General features: G+C 36.0%; 1 protein-coding gene across 2 annotated transcripts in view; it reads right to left on the bottom strand.

The window, feature by feature from the left end:
* E2F5 (E2F transcription factor 5) overlaps positions 1 to 16,968 on the bottom strand; it is a 47,044-nt gene that overhangs the window by 20,698 nt on the left and 9,378 nt on the right. For both annotated transcript variants that reach the window (XM_043967666.1, XM_043967672.1), the window contains exons 2-4: positions 5,234 to 5,343; positions 2,873 to 3,034; positions 617 to 660 (exon numbers count right to left, since the gene is read on the bottom strand). In XM_043967666.1, coding sequence (XP_043823601.1) covers positions 617 to 660; positions 2,873 to 3,034; positions 5,234 to 5,343 — 316 coding nt within the window. The remainder of the gene's footprint in view (positions 1 to 616; positions 661 to 2,872; positions 3,035 to 5,233; positions 5,344 to 16,968) is intronic.

Raw genomic sequence — 16,968 nt, 5'->3', positions numbered from 1 at the left:
GTGAAAAATCCATCCCAAACTCAGCAGTAGTAATAGTAGGCTTCATGAGTTACAGGATGTTTCGTTGTTATTAATTTTTATAATTTCTTGACTGAAGACAGATTTTAGTTTAATACAAATGAAGACAGCTTAGTTTAATAGAAAAATGATGGGTCATGAGACCTTGTTTCTAGTTTCAAGTTATTCAATGGCAAGTAACCTTGAGTAAACCATCTGATCTTTTTATAGGGCTCCATTCTCTCCTCTGCTCTATGAGAATAAGACTACTTGTCCCTAACTTCTAGTAGATAATACAACTAATAAGAGAATGGAAGTGGAAAAGAAACTAAAATAGTTATGAAAGCAAAATACAAACTATCATATGAATGTGAGGCATTAGGTTGTTTTAAGGAGTACTTGATAAACTAAAGAACTATGTAAATATGAATTATTATTATTCAATGAGCCAATAGCTTAGGGGACTCCTGAATCACTTGTTATTAAAGAAGTCATCCCATGGCAAACTTAGAAATTCAATTCAATAAGCATTTATTAAGTGCCTACAGTGTTCAAAGCATTATGCTCACTGCTGGGGATACACAGAAAAAATGGAAACAAATTTACTAGCAATACTTACCATTAAAACAATTACAGATATCTTCATGAGTTATATAAGAAAATGTACTATCATCACAGGTCAAGGAAAATAGGGTGGTATTCTTCATGTAACTTGTAACAAGATTTTTCCCCCTGAAGAACTCAACTTTTAAAAAGAATTTCCTCCTTCCTACAAATTCAGAAATGCTCTTTGTACAGCATGTTAGTCCCTACTTCAACATCCAACTTGTATGTAGAAGCATATGTCTTTTTTTTTCCTATGATACAAAATGAAAATATTTAGGCAAAATTCTTTTTAATTCAAATTTTTCTAACTGAAGAAGTTTAATTTTTGACTATGAAGGGGTTTTAGGTTTGCCAAGCACTAGGAAAGAGATGATGGGGAACGTTGTGTAGAAGTGTCAAGGGTACGAGTAGATTATAGCTAAAGCTTTGAGGTGACAAGAGGGTCAGAGAATGCCTGCAGAAGCTACCTTGCTGGCTGTGCCATGGGACTGGCCGGGTGGTTGTGGTTATGACCTTGAAGACTGGCTTGATCAAGCTGATCAAACTTATCATGATCAAATTATTGAATATTCAAAATAAGAATTAGGGTGTTTATGGGTTTATAAAACCCAGACCATTAGAACTAATGGGTACTTGTTGAAGCTCTAAAGAGGTAATTTTAGAACAGATTAAAAGCCTACTGAAAATATAATATTCAATAAAGCTTTAGAAAAGTCCTAAGACCTGCAGGTAAGAATTTGGGCTGGAATTGTTTCTCTAATCTTTTAGTTTTTATGACATGAAAGACAATCATGTACTCCACAAAATTATTCTCAAAATGTGGTATAGACTTGGGGAACATGTCAAGCACAGGTCAGGGTCTAGTTGGATCATGAAGTTAACTTGTTACAACATTTCTTATTTTGGGGTTTTGAATTATAATTGTTCAGGAACTTGATAAGCACTGAATTTTTACTATTTTGACTGTTGACTATCTCCAATTTTTCTAGGATGTTTGTTTGTTTGTTTGTACCCAGTTGTTGGCACATTTTCTCCACTTTAGACTATAAGCTCTTTGAGAGTAGGGGCTTTTTCTTTTCTTTTTTGCCTTTCTTTGTAGTCCCAGCACTTGGCAAAGTCTCTGACACATAACAGGTAAATGCTTACTAACTAAATGCCTTATTTTAGGATACTGAACATAATTATTTAAAAACTCCTTTTTATTATAACAACTAGGCCCATTGTTCCTCTTCAGTACACATTTAGGTTATATCTTCCATAGTTATTTTATTTTGCAGGGTAATGAGGGTTAAGTGACTTGCCCAAGGTCACACAACTAGTGTCAAGTGTCTGAGGCTGGATTTGAACTCAGGTCCTCCTGAATCCAGGGCCAGTACTCTATCCACTATGCCACCTAGCTCCCCACTAGGTTTTATCTTAGGAAGCAACTTTCGTGTAATGGAAAGAACAATGGCCTTGGGCTCAGAAGGCTTGGATTTCAGTTCTGGACCTGACAATTATTAGCTGTGTGACTGTGAACAAGACATTAAGCCTTTCTAAGCCTTGGTTTCTTCACCTATAAAAGAATACTTGCCCTACTTCATAAGGTTATTGTCTACGAAGAACTCTGTAAACTCTAAAGTACTATAAATTTGATAGGAAGGAAATTCTCTCTTATGGTTGCAGTAATAGCATGCATAACTTCCAAGTACTGGTGATCCATTCTGGTTGGATGATAGAGGTGAGGGAGAAGGGAAATAGAAGAGGGTGCAAGGAAAGACACAATTAAAAGATTCTCTTTTGAAGAAAGGGTCTTTCCTTGCCTCATATTCTATTTCCAACCTTTTTAAAATTGAAGTTTTGACTTGCCAAATTATAAGATAATGTCATTCAAAAGCTAATTTATTCAGCCACACATTTTCACAAGTTGGCAAGTCAACTTCAGTTTTAAAAAGGTATCTGAAGGGGCAGCTAGGTGGTGCAGTGAATAGAGTACCAGCCCTGGATTCAGGAGGACCTGAGTTCAAATCTGGCCTCAGACACTTGACACTTACTAGCTGTGTGACCCTGGGCAAGTCACTTAACCCCAATTGCCTTGCCCCGCCCCCCCAAAAAAGGTATCTGAACAAATTACTAAAACAGTATTGTTAATCTTAGCTTTCACCTAAAAGACTTAACCTTCTTTGAAAATACCCTGCACTTGAATGACGTTCTGATACACACACACACACACACACACACACACACAAAGCTGTAGTTTAGTTATAAGGCTATTTGGATAAAAGGATATCTGTTGTTAATGGAGTCATCCATAACATTTTTGATGCTTTGCTGTAGCCATAATTTCTGTTGATCAAGTTCTCTCTCTTTTAGCTCCAGATCCTCAATTTCTGCTTTGAGATATCGCAGTCTATCAATAACTTCCTTTGTATTACATCCAGCACCTACACCTCTGAAAAATACAGAATATCCATTAAGTTAAATTAATTCCATGAACAAAATGATTAACTGAGTCACAAGCTAATGATAATAGTATTTATACCACAGTATAATAAAAATCAAGTCATTCACATAAGCATTAGAATGTGTAAGAAAAAATTATGGATCTGAATACATTTGCTTAGAAAATCTCTCAATGTAGGGCTGATGTGCTCTAAGCTCTCACTTTGCTTTGCAATGGCATGTTAGAATTGGCTCCCATTCTAAGGAGTTTAGTTACTGAGGTACTAAAAGGATCTTATAACAAAGCCTTGCACAAAGTAGACACACAGTAAATATTTGCTGAATTAAACACACTCTGACAGCAAGAAACCCATAGATACTTTTATAGAAAGGTTCTAGTGCACTAGAAAAATCCATGGACCCCTGCTTGTCTTTTATTGGAATCCTGACTAAAAAGTAGGGGAGGCAAAGGGATAATTGTGATAGCTATCATTTTTAATACATGCAAATACTTTAATACATACAAATTTTTAATACATTCAAACATCACCATACTTCATGAGCCTCAATATACACTCATTAGCAGATTTCCATACTGGCTGATATCCACTGTAAGAGATTTCCATATTTCCCAATAATTCTTAGGAGTGTTACAGTTTCTGAAATAATTTTACTTTGGATAATTATTCTCATTTGAGATACCAGAACTCTTCCTAAGAATAGTAACCATTGTGTCGATTAGGTAGAGGGGAAAGGCCTATCACTTGGAAATAGGCAGTGATTAGAATCTCATTACATGTTAAATATTTCAGCTTCAATATTTGGACCTGTGATTTCATTGCTGAGGTAGTGCTCTTCTCTCCAAAGTGGATCCCAACCACTCCATGCCAAAATGGTATACTTTTACATTGTAGTTAGCTTGGTAATAAACCAATCCATGCCCAGAAAGACTGGCAGTCAGAGATATAAAATCCATCACCAAGCTCATTCTTAAACCCTTCTCAGCATAATAGGACCTGGTAGAACTTGCATTCCACTGGCATAGTACTTTGAGAGACCAGGGTCAGCTACATGCTATGATGAGGGAATGAAGGGGGACTTTGGTCCTACTTTTTTAGGGGGTCTGGATCTGGGATTTTATTAACTGGGTAGAGAACTTCTATAATTGAAATTCTCTGGAGTGACAACTGACCAGCAACTGATCTGATAATTTATTGACCTAAGAAATTGCCTGGGCATACTAAGAAAGGTTGTGACTTGTCCAGGGTCACATATGTAGCTAAGCATATGTTGATGTAGGATTCCAATCCAAGTCTTCCCAATTCGAAGGCTAGCTGTTTGTCTACTATGCCATCATGGCTCTGTAAGTTAAATGTACTAAATAAATGAGCCTATCAAATCATAGGCTCCATCAATTATGTATTTATTGAGTACTTACTACATTTAAGGTGGCTTATAAAGATATTTAAAAGCCTCTTCTAATGAGTTTATAATGTACTTTTTTTTTTTCAGGGCAATGAGGGTTAAGTGACTGGCCCAGGGTCACACAGCTAGTAAGTGTCAAGTGTCTGAGGTCAGATTTGAACTCAGGTCCTCCTGAATCCAGGGCTGGTGCTTTACCACTGTACCATCTAGCTGCTCCCGAGAATGTACTTTTTAAGACTTCTGATTTCTTTGATGCAGATAGTTCCCTGGTGAGGAACCTCCCTCTACCAATGCTGTTCAGCATCTGCTTTATAATTTATAATCTTAATTGCTTTGCCCCAAGTGTCACATAGCCAACGTATCAAAGGCAGAGTCTGTACCCAGTTAATCTTCAATCTAAATGTCAAATTAATGGGACAAAATATATATGTGCTGGAAAGAAGTTCAGAAGAGGAAAAGATTACCATAAGCTATGACAGTCAAGAAAGTCTTCCCAGGGCAGAATTTGAGTTTGGTCTTGAAAGATGATAAGGAGTGAGAGACAGAGAAGGGAAGAGGGCATTCTGAGTGAGGTGAATGGTATTTACCTGGACAGAGGCAGAATTATGAAACATATTTGAAGGTGAGAGAGTAGACTGGTTTGGCCAGAGTGGAAGGTGCATGTTAAGTAGCACATACCAGAGAGGTACACAGTAAGTTCATGAATGTAGGCTGGGACCAGATTTTGGAGATAGGTGGGAAGAAGAATCAAAATTTCAGACTATAACAATAATCTATAACTTACTTCCACTGGATACTATTTTTGGACTTTTTTTCAATTAAATCAATTCCTTCCAAAACATTGGTAATATCATAAATTCTTCTTTTTTGCCTGACGGCCAAAGTATCTGCAGCCTGTTTTTTAAAATAGGGGGAAAAAGATAAAAAACTTGTATTTCAAGGAAAAAAGAGTTAATTATTAAAATCATAGTATGAATACAATCTCAAACTTAATCCAATGGCTCAATATGCTCAAGTCATCTCCTATTCACAAAAGAAACTAAAGAAATATTCACTTCATGGCCAACAACTATTGAGAAGAAAAAGAGGTGCACTTAAAGCATACAAAGCACATAAAGACAAAATTTAAAAAAAATTCAGAATGCTCCATACTACTTTAGGAAAATATTTCTTTACATAATGAATACAAAAATATTTCTTCACATAATGAACAGAATTCCTATCTACCTTTGCTTCTCCAATGAATGTGACAAGAAAATCTAATTTTAGAAGTGAGCTGTAGTTACTAAAGACAATTAAAATTCAAGATGGCAAAGTTAGAACTTTCCATCTAAATTTTTTTTTTTAGGTTAAAAACACTCTGGGGAAAAATTCTGGGCGCCAGACATTATTTGTATTGTCTTGATGTATATAATGTTCCTATTTGATGTTTTAAAACAAAGCAAAAAACAATAATGAAATGCCAATGCAAAACACACAAAATTTTAGTGGAGACTCTTGAGTCAGAAAGACCTGAGTTCAAATCAAGCTTTAGACAGCTCTGTGACCCTGAGCAAGTCACTTAACCTCCATCTGCTTTGGTTTCCTCATCTATAAAATGGGAATAATAGAAGAACCTACTTCTCAGGGTTGTTGTGAATATAAAATGAGATATTTGTAAAGTGCTTTGCAAAACTTTAAAATGCTGTAAAATGCTAGTTATTATTATAAAGAAATCAAGATTTGACCAAGCACAGGATTACTGTACTTATATTAGAGTTCAGTAATTTCAAATTTTTTATTCAGTCATTTCAGTTGTGTCCAACTCTTTGTGTACCCTTTTGGGGTTTTCTTGGCAAAGATACTGAAGTGGTTTGCCATTTTCTTCTCCTGCTCATTTTATAGGTGAGGAAACTAAAGCAAACAGGGTTAAGTGACTTTCCCAGAGTCACATAGCTAGTTTGAAGCCAATTTTGAACTTAGGACAATAAGTCTTCCTGACTCCAGGTCCAGCACTCTGTGCCACCTAGCTGCCAATTTCATAGCAGAAATGATAAAAAATTTAAACTCTAAATTTCAAACTTTAAATTTATCTTTTGGATTTTATGATCAACTTCAAACTTATATGCAGTGACACTTCAAATCTATCTGATCAATTCCCAATAGTAGAACTTAACAAGTTTGCTTTGGGTCCAAGTCAAATGAAAAATAAACAGAATTTTTCAATTAAAAATAACTTAGTATTTTTTCCTGAATTACATATAAAAACAATTTCCAACATTCATTTTATTTATTTTATTTTATTATTTTCCAGTTACATATTGCATATAAGGATAGTTTTCAACATTTGTTTTCACTGGATTTTTAGTTCCAAATTTTTCTTCCCCCCACCCTCTTTCCCTCCTCCCCAAGATGAAAAGCAGTCTGATATAGGATGTATATGTACAATCACATCAAACATATTTCTACATTAGTCATCTTGTGAAAGAAGAATCAGAGCACAAAAGAAAAACCTCAAACAAGAAGGAAAAAAAAACAGTCCAAAAGTAGAAACAGTATGATTCAATCTGCATTCATAATTCACAGTTCTTTTTTCTGGATAATGAGAACATTTTCTATCACAAGTTCCTTGAAACTGTTTTGGATTGTTGCACTGCTGAGAAGAGCCAAGTCTATCCCCACTGTTCATCACACAATATTGCTGTTACTGTGTACAATGTTCTCCTGGTTCTGCTCCTCTCAGTCAGCATCAGTTCATATAAGTCTTTCCAGGTTTCTCTGAATTCCTCCTCCTCACTGTTTCTTACAGCACAATAGTGTTCCATTACATTCATTTACCACAACTTGTTTAGCCTTTCCCCTATTGATTGGCATTCCCTCAATTTCCAATTCTTTGCCACCACAAAGAGAGCTGCTATAAATATTTTTGTACATGTGGGTCCTTTTCCCTTTTCTATGGTCTCTTTGGGATACAGACCTAGCAGTGGTACCATTGGGTCAAAGGGTATGAACAGTCCTCCCACAGCATTTTGAGCATAGTTCCAAATTGCTCTCCAGAATGGTTGGATCAGTCTAACATTCATTTTAAAAATGAGTTCCAAATTCATTCCTTCTTGCATCTCCCCCATTATTAAGAAGACAAGAAATTTGATATAGGTTATACATGTGCAATCATACAAAACATTTCCATATTAGTCATGCTGTGAAAGAAAACACTACAATCTTTAGACAGTTCCATATAGCTCTACAGAATTGTTGGATCAGTTCACAACTCCGCTAACAGTTTATTAATTAGTGTCTCAGTTTTCCCATATTCCCTCCAATATTTGTTATTTTCCTTTTCTGTCATATTAGCCAATCTGATAGGTGTGAGGTAGTACCTCAGAATTGCTTTAGTTTGTATTTTTCTGGTCAATAGTGATTTAGAGGGGCAGCTAGGTGGTGCAGTGGATAGAGCACTGGCCCTGGATTCAGGAGGACCTGAGTTCAAATCCAGCCTCAGACACAACACTTACTAGCTGTGTGACCCTGGGCAAGTCACTTAACCCCAACTGCCTCACCAAAAAAAAAAAGAAAAAGAAAGAAAGAAAAAAAATAGTGATTTAGAGCATTTTTTCATATGGCTATAGGTAGATTTGATTACCTTGTCTGAAAACTGCATGTTCATATCCTTTGACCATGTAGCAATTGGGGAATGACTCTTACTTTTATAAATTTGACTCATTTCTCTACATGCTTAAATGAGGCCTTTATTAGAGAAAGTTGCTGAAATTTTTTTTCCACTTATACTTACTGTTATTTCCCTTCATTTTACTCTCTCCTTTTACCCTGTCTATCCTCATATTTTGCTTTAGACTACCTCCTCCTCCCCCTCCCCCTTCCTCCATAATTCCTTTCCTCTCCTACTTTCCTATAGGGTAAGACAGATTTCTATATACAACTAAGCACGTATGTTATTTCCTTTTTGAGTCAATTCCAATGAGAATAAGTAGAGTTCCCCACATTTCACTTCTTCCCCTTCACTATAATAGCTCTTTCACGCCTCTTTTATTTGAGATAATTTACCCTATTCTACCTCTCCCTTTTACCTTCTCCCAGTGTACTCCTTTCTCACCCTTTACCTTTTTTTAAGATACCATCCAATCATATTCAACTCACACCTGTGCCCTCTATCTATATAATACTCCTTCTAACTAACCTAATAATGAATTCTTAGGAGTTACAAATCATCAAGTCCCTTAATGATTTTTCTTTCCTATTTACCTTTTTATGCTTCTCTTGAGTCTTGTATTGGAAAGTCAAATTTTCTACTCAGCTCTGGTCTTATCAGGAATGATTGAAAGTCCTCTATTTTGTTGAATATCCACCACCTCCCACCCATCCTAAGGACATGGTCATTTTTGCTGGGTTGCCTTCCAGAATATTGTATTCCAAGCCATCTAATACTTTAATATAGAAGCTGCTAATTCTTGTGTTATCCTGACTTTGGGTCCATGATATTTGGATTGTTTCTTTGGGCTGATTACAGTAATTTCTCCTTAACCCAGGAGCTCTGGCTATAATATTCCTGGGAGTTTTCATTTTGGGATCTCTTTCAGGAAGTGGTCAATGGATTCTTTCAATTTCTTTTACCCTCTGGTTCTAGAATATCAGGGCAAGCTTTCCTTGGTAATTTCTTGAAAGATGATGTCTTGCTTTTTTTTTTTTAAATCATGGTTTCTGGTCCAACAATTCTTCAATTATCTCTCCTTGATCTATTTTCCAGGTCAGTTGTTTTTCTAATGAATTATTTTGCATTTTCTTCTATTTTTTCATTCTTTTTGCTTTTATTGTTTTTTGAGGTCTCATGAAGTCATTCCACTTGCCAATTCTAATTTTTAAGGAATTATTATTTTCAGTGAGCTTTTGTGCTTCCTTTTCCATTTGGCCATTTATAGTTTTAGGGAAGTTATTTTCTTCAGTGAATTTTTGTAGATCTTTTTTTCCCCATTTGGCCAACTTTGTTTTTTAAAGAAGTCTTCTCTTCACTGGATTTTTGTGCCTCTTTTTACCATTTGGCTTATTCTGTTTTTTAAAGTGTTATTTTCTTCAGTATGGGCGGGGGGGGGGGGGCTTCTTTACCAAGCTTTTAAAAAATGTTCTTTACCTTCTTTTTTTTTCCCCTTCCTTATCAAGTGTCATTATCAAGCGTTTCTCGTGATTTTCCTGCATCACTCTCATTCCCCCCCCAATTTTTCCTCTACTTATGTTATTTTACTTTTTAAATCTGTTTTGAGCTCTTTCAGGAATTCTTTTTGGGTCTGAGACTAATTCACATTTTTCTTTGAGATTTTTGGATACAACAGTTTTGACTTTGTTGTATTCTTCTGAGTTTGAGTTTTTATCTTCCCTGTCAACATGGTAACTTTTTATGGTCAGGATCTTTTTTTCTTGTTTGCTCATTTTTCTAGTCTATTTCTTGACTTTTAATTTTATATTAAAGTTGGGTTCTGCTCTGGGTTGGAGGGGGCACTATCCTGAGCTTCAAGCATCTCCAATCTCAATCATGTACTACAGTGGTCATACTTTAGACCTTTTCTTCCTTATCTCCCCTGACCTCCAACTCAAAGGAATTGCCCCAAGTGCTAGAATTCATAGTGGCAGCTCTGAATAAGTCATTGTTTCCAAATTATGTATCTTGATTCAAATTAGTATCAATAAGAGGACACATATAGGTCCTTACCCAATTGAAAGGGTAAAGGAGGGAGCAGAGTACATCTGATTATGGTACTTCTCTAGGTATAAATGAGGCAAACACAACAGATCTGGTGAGCAGATGTTTCTTTTCTTTCTACTTCCTCACAACTGGGTCCAAGGAGGGGATCCTAAGTCCAAATTGGAAAAGATGACTGAGGTGCCTGTAGGTATGTTGCTACTATTGCCTATGCTGTAGAGAACTGTACCTTTCTTTTCAAACTATTATGATAAAATGCAAAAGTGAATGAGAAGGAAAACTGAAGAACATTTCTGTAGTTTCAGGTAAGATTGTTCCAAACATACTAGGTGCCATAGTAAAATTACTAGGCACCATTGTAAAATAACTCCTGTGATTTGTCCAGTCTGACCTGTATGGTTTTTAGCTTTTCAGGGCACTGTAATTATTTTTTCTTGCTATGGACCTATGTTTCCTAATTAAACCCACAGCTTATTCAGAGCTAGTTAATGTGTTAACAAGGTCTATTGAAAGCATTTTTCAGGAGTTCGAAAATGTTACTTTTTACTCTCTTACTATATATGTTGGCAGGAGAAAGACGACAGAAGGCAATAAGAAACAAAGATGATAGGCTCTATAACTCTAATATTGGTCCAGCTTTTCTGCAAATGGGTATTTTTGCTTCATCAGAGAGTCTTTTCACTGGAGAGAGTAAATTACCTTTATTGGTCTTTATCTCTAAAATGGGTACAGAGAAATAGAAAGCAGACAGTGCAGAACAGAGCAAAGAACATTAGATTTGGTGTCAAAATAATTTTGTACTTTCTGTGTGACCAAAGACAAATCACTTCACTACTTGGGAGATGGATTAGGTTATCTCTAGTTTACTTCCATCTGTATTACTTCCAATCACCACTTCCATTCAATCATCTGCCAAGTGTTATTGATCCCACCTTCTCAATACCACTTTGATCCACCCCCTTTTGTCAACTCACACTGGAACCACCCTAATCCAGCCCTTTATACCTCCCATTTGGCCTACTATAATAGCCTCCTAACTGATCTCTCTACATTTTTCTCCTCTTTCATCTCTCTCTATTCACAATTGCAAAATTAATCTGACCATGTTATATTCCCCCAAACAAAGAAACCTTAGTGGTTCCCCACATTAGTGCCTGAAGGATAAGATGAACATGTCTGTTTCACATTAAAGCTCTTCACAAAAACTATTTTTTCCAGTGATTACACATTATTTCCCCTCCCAACGCACTCTACACCCCAACCAAATTGACCTCCTTGCTGTTTTCTATAAATGACATTCACCTGTCTTTGTGTCTTTGAATAGGCTGTCCAGTCTTCCTTCTCTAGAAGTTTTTAACTCCTCACCTCTATTTTCAGCTCTTAACTCCTTTCAAGACTTAACTCAAGTGTTACCTCCTTCAAAAGGCCCTTTCTAATTTCTCCAGTTGTTAAGCACCTTTATAAAGGGCTTTTGTAAAGCTCATCACTAGATATTTTTTTTTCATCTATGCAGTGTAAAGAATTGTTATTTGAGGTTTTTATGTCTCAGTGTGCACTGGCCTGGGGCTCCACAAACCGCTCACGGTGCTCCACCCACTGGTTGTAGCCATTGCCATGGCGCTGGCACCTCATGTCATTACCACTGGCGACACCTACATGGGCCTGGCAAAATTATAATGATTGGAAGCCTAGTGAGGGCAGTCATGTGAATGTCAGAGCGGCCATCCTATAGGCTGGGGCTGTGTGGGGTTTCTCTGGGATTGGGGGAGGAGAATTGGGCATTCTAGCTGGATGCTGGAAGGCACCCAGCAGTATTTATTTCTCTTCAAATGTTTTATCTCCCAGTAGAACATAAGCTCCTGAGAAGTAGGACTGTCTTACTATATCTTTGTATACCTAGCAAAATACCTGAAACACAGTAGACACTTAAGAGATGTTTTTGACTGACTGATAAGACTGTTTTTTTTTAAATTAATTGCCATAGCTATAAGATACCAGTTTTGGGCAAGCATATTTTAATTTGTTAACATTATATACCAGTAAAGGATTGACCACAAGTCTCCCTACTTCTGATGGTGTCAGGCCACATGGTAGAGAAAGCAAGGAGGGAGCTTCAGCATGGCAAGTTAGCCTAGCAGGAGAAAAGCACTCAAAGACCCAGAAGACCTAGAAGACAGAGAGCCAAGAGTCTCTAAACCCCAAAAGGCTTTAATAGCATCTCCTATTGATAGAAGTGGGTCATTACACATTGATCAAAGCTAAATGGTTAGCATCATTCAATTCCATTAGTTGACAAGATTTGGAGGTGCTCTACATTAAAATTAACTCTAGAGATGACAAGGGGGTGGGAGGGGAAGAATGCAAAAGATCCCCACAGAAGTTGCTAAAGGCAGTCCATTATCTAGGTGTGGTTTGATCCCATCAGTCCTTCACTGAGCTAGATAAAAGTCTATCTCCATTTCTTTTGTTCCCTTTGTTTTGTCCCAAATAAGATTTGCCGAATTTTCTCAAGGTGGGGGGAAGAACAAAACACAAAGAAACTGAGCCCTGGGTCCCCCAAGAAACCCATTATTAATAATTATTTTCTCACAAGCCTATGATCCTATGAGCAGAGGGTAAAAAACAAGATAAAAAAGATGTTTACAGTCTTTGTACCCCATTCAGCAACTTCATCTTTTAATATAATGGGGGAAGGGGGATTATAATTGCTTTTTTAGGGCCAAAGGTTAATTTCTTGATGCTTCTCTCAATCTCAGGTATTTTCAATGCATAATTTTGGCTACATAGCTCATTCCCTACTCTGTGTTTGATACAGTTTTCAGAGGCAAGACTGCTTATTAAAAAGTGATCTGTATAAAAACTCCCTCCTCTAGTTACTTCCCTCTAAACAGGCACTCTTAAAAAGCTCTCTGAGCAGTTATTCTCATGTACATAATACAAAGGCTGTAAACACCATAGCAACAGTTTGCTGGATTGGATATAATAACATGCACTTTAATGAATCACTGCAAATTCTATTTATCCTTAGCTTACTTAGCAAAAGCTTATGGGTTCTTTTATTTTGACCTTAAAAAGTCAGAAGAGTATATCAATTTTATATTTCTTACTGTTCAGTAATATCAGTGGTATAACAGCATTATCTGTTCAACAGTAGTCACACCAGAGCCCCAAAGCCCTATTGGATCATGTGTTTTCACAATTAAACTTCTCAACTGCACAGTAAAATTCAAATAACCACCAGGCCAAATCCTTTTAGATTTGGAACCCTGGAGTCTTGTCCAATTTCTTTTATACTAGAATTTTGTTGAGCTCACTAGCATGCCTTCATATAGAGGCGAAGTGGATAAAGCACTGGGCTTGGGTTAGGTTTCAAAGAATTTTAAATGCTAAAAAAAGGAATCCATATTTGATCTTAGAGGTAATAGGGAGCCACCAATCAAAACTGAACTATGACTTAACAGATAAATCCTAGGAAATTGTTTTCTATTTGCCACAGACATGATTGAACCCAAGTTTTCCTGACTCCAAGCCCAACACTCTAGTCTTTTTACTATTTCACAGGATCATAGATTCAGAGTTGAAGGGGACTTTAAGGGGCCATATAGCTCAGTTACTTCACTTTATAGAAGAAAAGTGAAACCATCTTGCCTATGAAGCATTATCTATTTTTTTAAAAAAGTATAATTCACTGAAACGACAAAATAAGTAACAACCTTTCATTAATATAGCAAGATACTTTGAGAAATATCCTCTAATAATTTCTCTATCGCAAAACAGGGATTTGTAACCAGAATTATTGTAGGGACTTGGAGGCTTAAAAAAGTTACAAAGTTTCTGTTTGTCCTAGGAGAACATACAGTATACTACAGAAATAGGATACAAATAAATGAGAACATACAGCATCACAACAGAGACGTTAATGTTAATACAACCATACAGAGATAAACACAAAAATACTTAGAAATTACAGTATAAGAGTAACTGGGTGATGAGATATATTCACTTTAGGTTAATGAAAAGACATTAAAAATGTTCAATAACTAGACATGAGATTAGCAATCAGGAAAGAGCAAAGGGTCATATATAGAGATATAGATATAGATTTGGCAGTCAACATTGAAGTGATAAATGATGTGAGAATGGATGAGCTCTTTGAGGGAAAGGGTGTTACAAAGAAGAGTAGTTTGAATATAGGGGTAAGAGTGGATTGGAGAAAATGAAGGCAGTGTGTATGGATAGCTCATTTGTAACATGTGGCAGTGAAAAAGAGAAAAAGAATGGCCACTAAAGGGGACATAAAACACTCCCCCTTTCCTTGCTATTTTAGCATAAGACAGCTAGCTGAGTATCAGTTGTATCATTTCCAAATTCAATCTAGGAATTTGAATTCTTAGTGCCATATACACATTTACTTGTATGAAACAATCTATATATTGTGTGGATTTCATTTTTGTGAAATATAAATATGCTATCCCCAAATATAATTATTTATTCACACACATGCTATTTATTTTTTAAAGTCCATAACCCGATGAAATGCTCTTCATTTTGACAATGTCTCTCATTTGAACTTCACAGTAACTGTGGAAGTAGGTGTTATTATCCCCATTTTAAAGATGAGAAAACTGAGTCATACAGGTTAAGTGACTTGCCCAGTCATATAACTAGTACATGTCTAAGGCAGGATTCAAACCAATGTCTTCCTCATTCTAAGATGAACACTCTACTGTGCCAACTAGCTGTCCTTCTAGCCATCTTCTTCTAGCTATCTAGATCAGGTTGGGAGGAAGGGGTTCTTAAAACTTACTATAACAATAAAATTCCTACTTGCCACCCCTTACCCCTGTACAATTTTTATAGCATTCCTAATATTCCAAACATTCCTCTAATACTCTAATATTATTTGAAAGTTTTTTTTTTCCATTGGTGGAGGTAGAAACCCATTCATGCATGCCCATATTATGCAACACTCATCCATGTTCTTCCAAAACTTTTCCAGTGTATCCTCCACCCAACATGCTAGTGGCCTTCCTCAATTTCTCCCAGCACTGCGAAGATCATCAGTGGAGCACTCTGGCTATCCACCTTTCATCTCTCACTTTGGCCACTTGACAATCCATCTTCTCTTCCTTTTATTCAATTCCTAGATGACATCCTTGTTTTGAAGTTCCTCTTAGGTTATTTGTTGCAGCCCACTCATACCCACAACCACTATTTGATTAACACAATAAACAAAAAAACAGGACAGAATGTAACACAGTTACATTCCCATTTAATACAAATTCTTCTTTCCACAATTGAGAGGAATATTATTCCTTGTTTTCTAAAAGTTAAGGATTTTGTATTTAATTGTAATTTATTACAATTATGTTGCATAAAATATGGATTTAAACCAAGTGTTCTTAATCTTTTATTTTTTTTGTCATGGATTCCGTTAACAGTCTGATTGAATTCTAGGGACCCCTTCTCAGAATGTATTTAAATAATTAAAAGGAAAAACTATATTTTAGTTACAGGTTAATGAAAATAAAGGATATAATTTTTTCCCATCAAAGTTCAAATGGGAATTGAAGTGGATCTGACTCCAGGTTAAAAACCCCTGATCTAAGCTCATTAAAAACAAAACAAAACCTACTATTTTCCAAAGGCTTCTTATTTTATTATTTATAAAGCTAAGCTCACAAAGTGTTACAACAAGAAAAGAACACTTAAGATGATATAGTCCAACACCACTAAAATAACAGGTAAGAAAACTGAGACCTAAAAGGTTAAATTATTTACCAGGGGCAGCTAGGTGGCGCAGTGGATAGAGCACCGGCCCTGGAGTCGGGAGTACCCGAGTTCAAATCCGGCCTCAGACGCTTAACACTAGATAGCTGTGTGACCCTGGGCAAGTCACTTAACCCCAATTGCCTCACTTAAAAAAAAAAATTATTTACCAACAGCAGTGGTTCAACAACATAGTTCCTTATGGCAAAAAATAATACATAAGCAAAAAACCAAAAAAACAAAACCAAGTTTGAGAATCAAGAGCCTACAGTCACAAGGATATTAAGTGGCAAAGCTGGAATTTGAATGCTGTTCTACTAAATTCTTTTTTTTCCCCCTACTGAATTCTTAATCCAATACTCTTTCCAATGTGCCACCATCACTCCTCCATTTTAAAAAATCATGGCTTGATTAATCATTGAATAAACTCTTGTACATACCTGATTCTACCCTTAAATTCTCCTTTCTTTCACCCAAAGACATTTTTTTTCTATTTACTAAAGTAATTTTATTTTTAAAACTCTGACAGGGTGAATTCATTCATTTTTCTTATAGTACACCGTTATATTTAGTTGTGTTTCTGTATGATTTTTATTCATTCTAATTCTGTAAAGTAGCTCACTGGTATCTTGATTGGCATTCTTTTAAATTGATCATTTAATCTGAAAAGGATAGACACTTTTACTAACTGGTTTTGTAACCATGATGAAGGCTATTCCTCTTCTGAGTTCTTCCTTAATTTCTGCCAAAACTGTTCTAAATTGTCTTAAAACACAGGGCTTTTATGTTAATATACAAGCCTCTTTTCTGTTTCAGTAAATTAACACACAAGTATGTGATACATTTTTCATCATAAATGGTAATTATTAGTTTTTCCTGATTTTTATTGGTGGCATACAAATGCTATATTGGGGGGGAGGTATTTTATAACACTGCCACCTTGATATGTGATTTATTAAGCATTTTATATTCTCTAGGCATGAAATCATATCCACTGCCACTAGAGATAGTTTTGCTTCATTGCCAATGCTTATTCTTTTAATTTCTTTTTCATGCTT

This window comes from Dromiciops gliroides, chromosome 1 (genome assembly GCF_019393635.1).
Source record: "Dromiciops gliroides isolate mDroGli1 chromosome 1, mDroGli1.pri, whole genome shotgun sequence".
Taxonomy (NCBI): domain Eukaryota; kingdom Metazoa; phylum Chordata; class Mammalia; order Microbiotheria; family Microbiotheriidae; genus Dromiciops; species Dromiciops gliroides.
The sequence above is the reverse complement of the archived record's forward strand: the minus strand, read 5'-3'. Positions and strand labels throughout refer to the sequence as shown.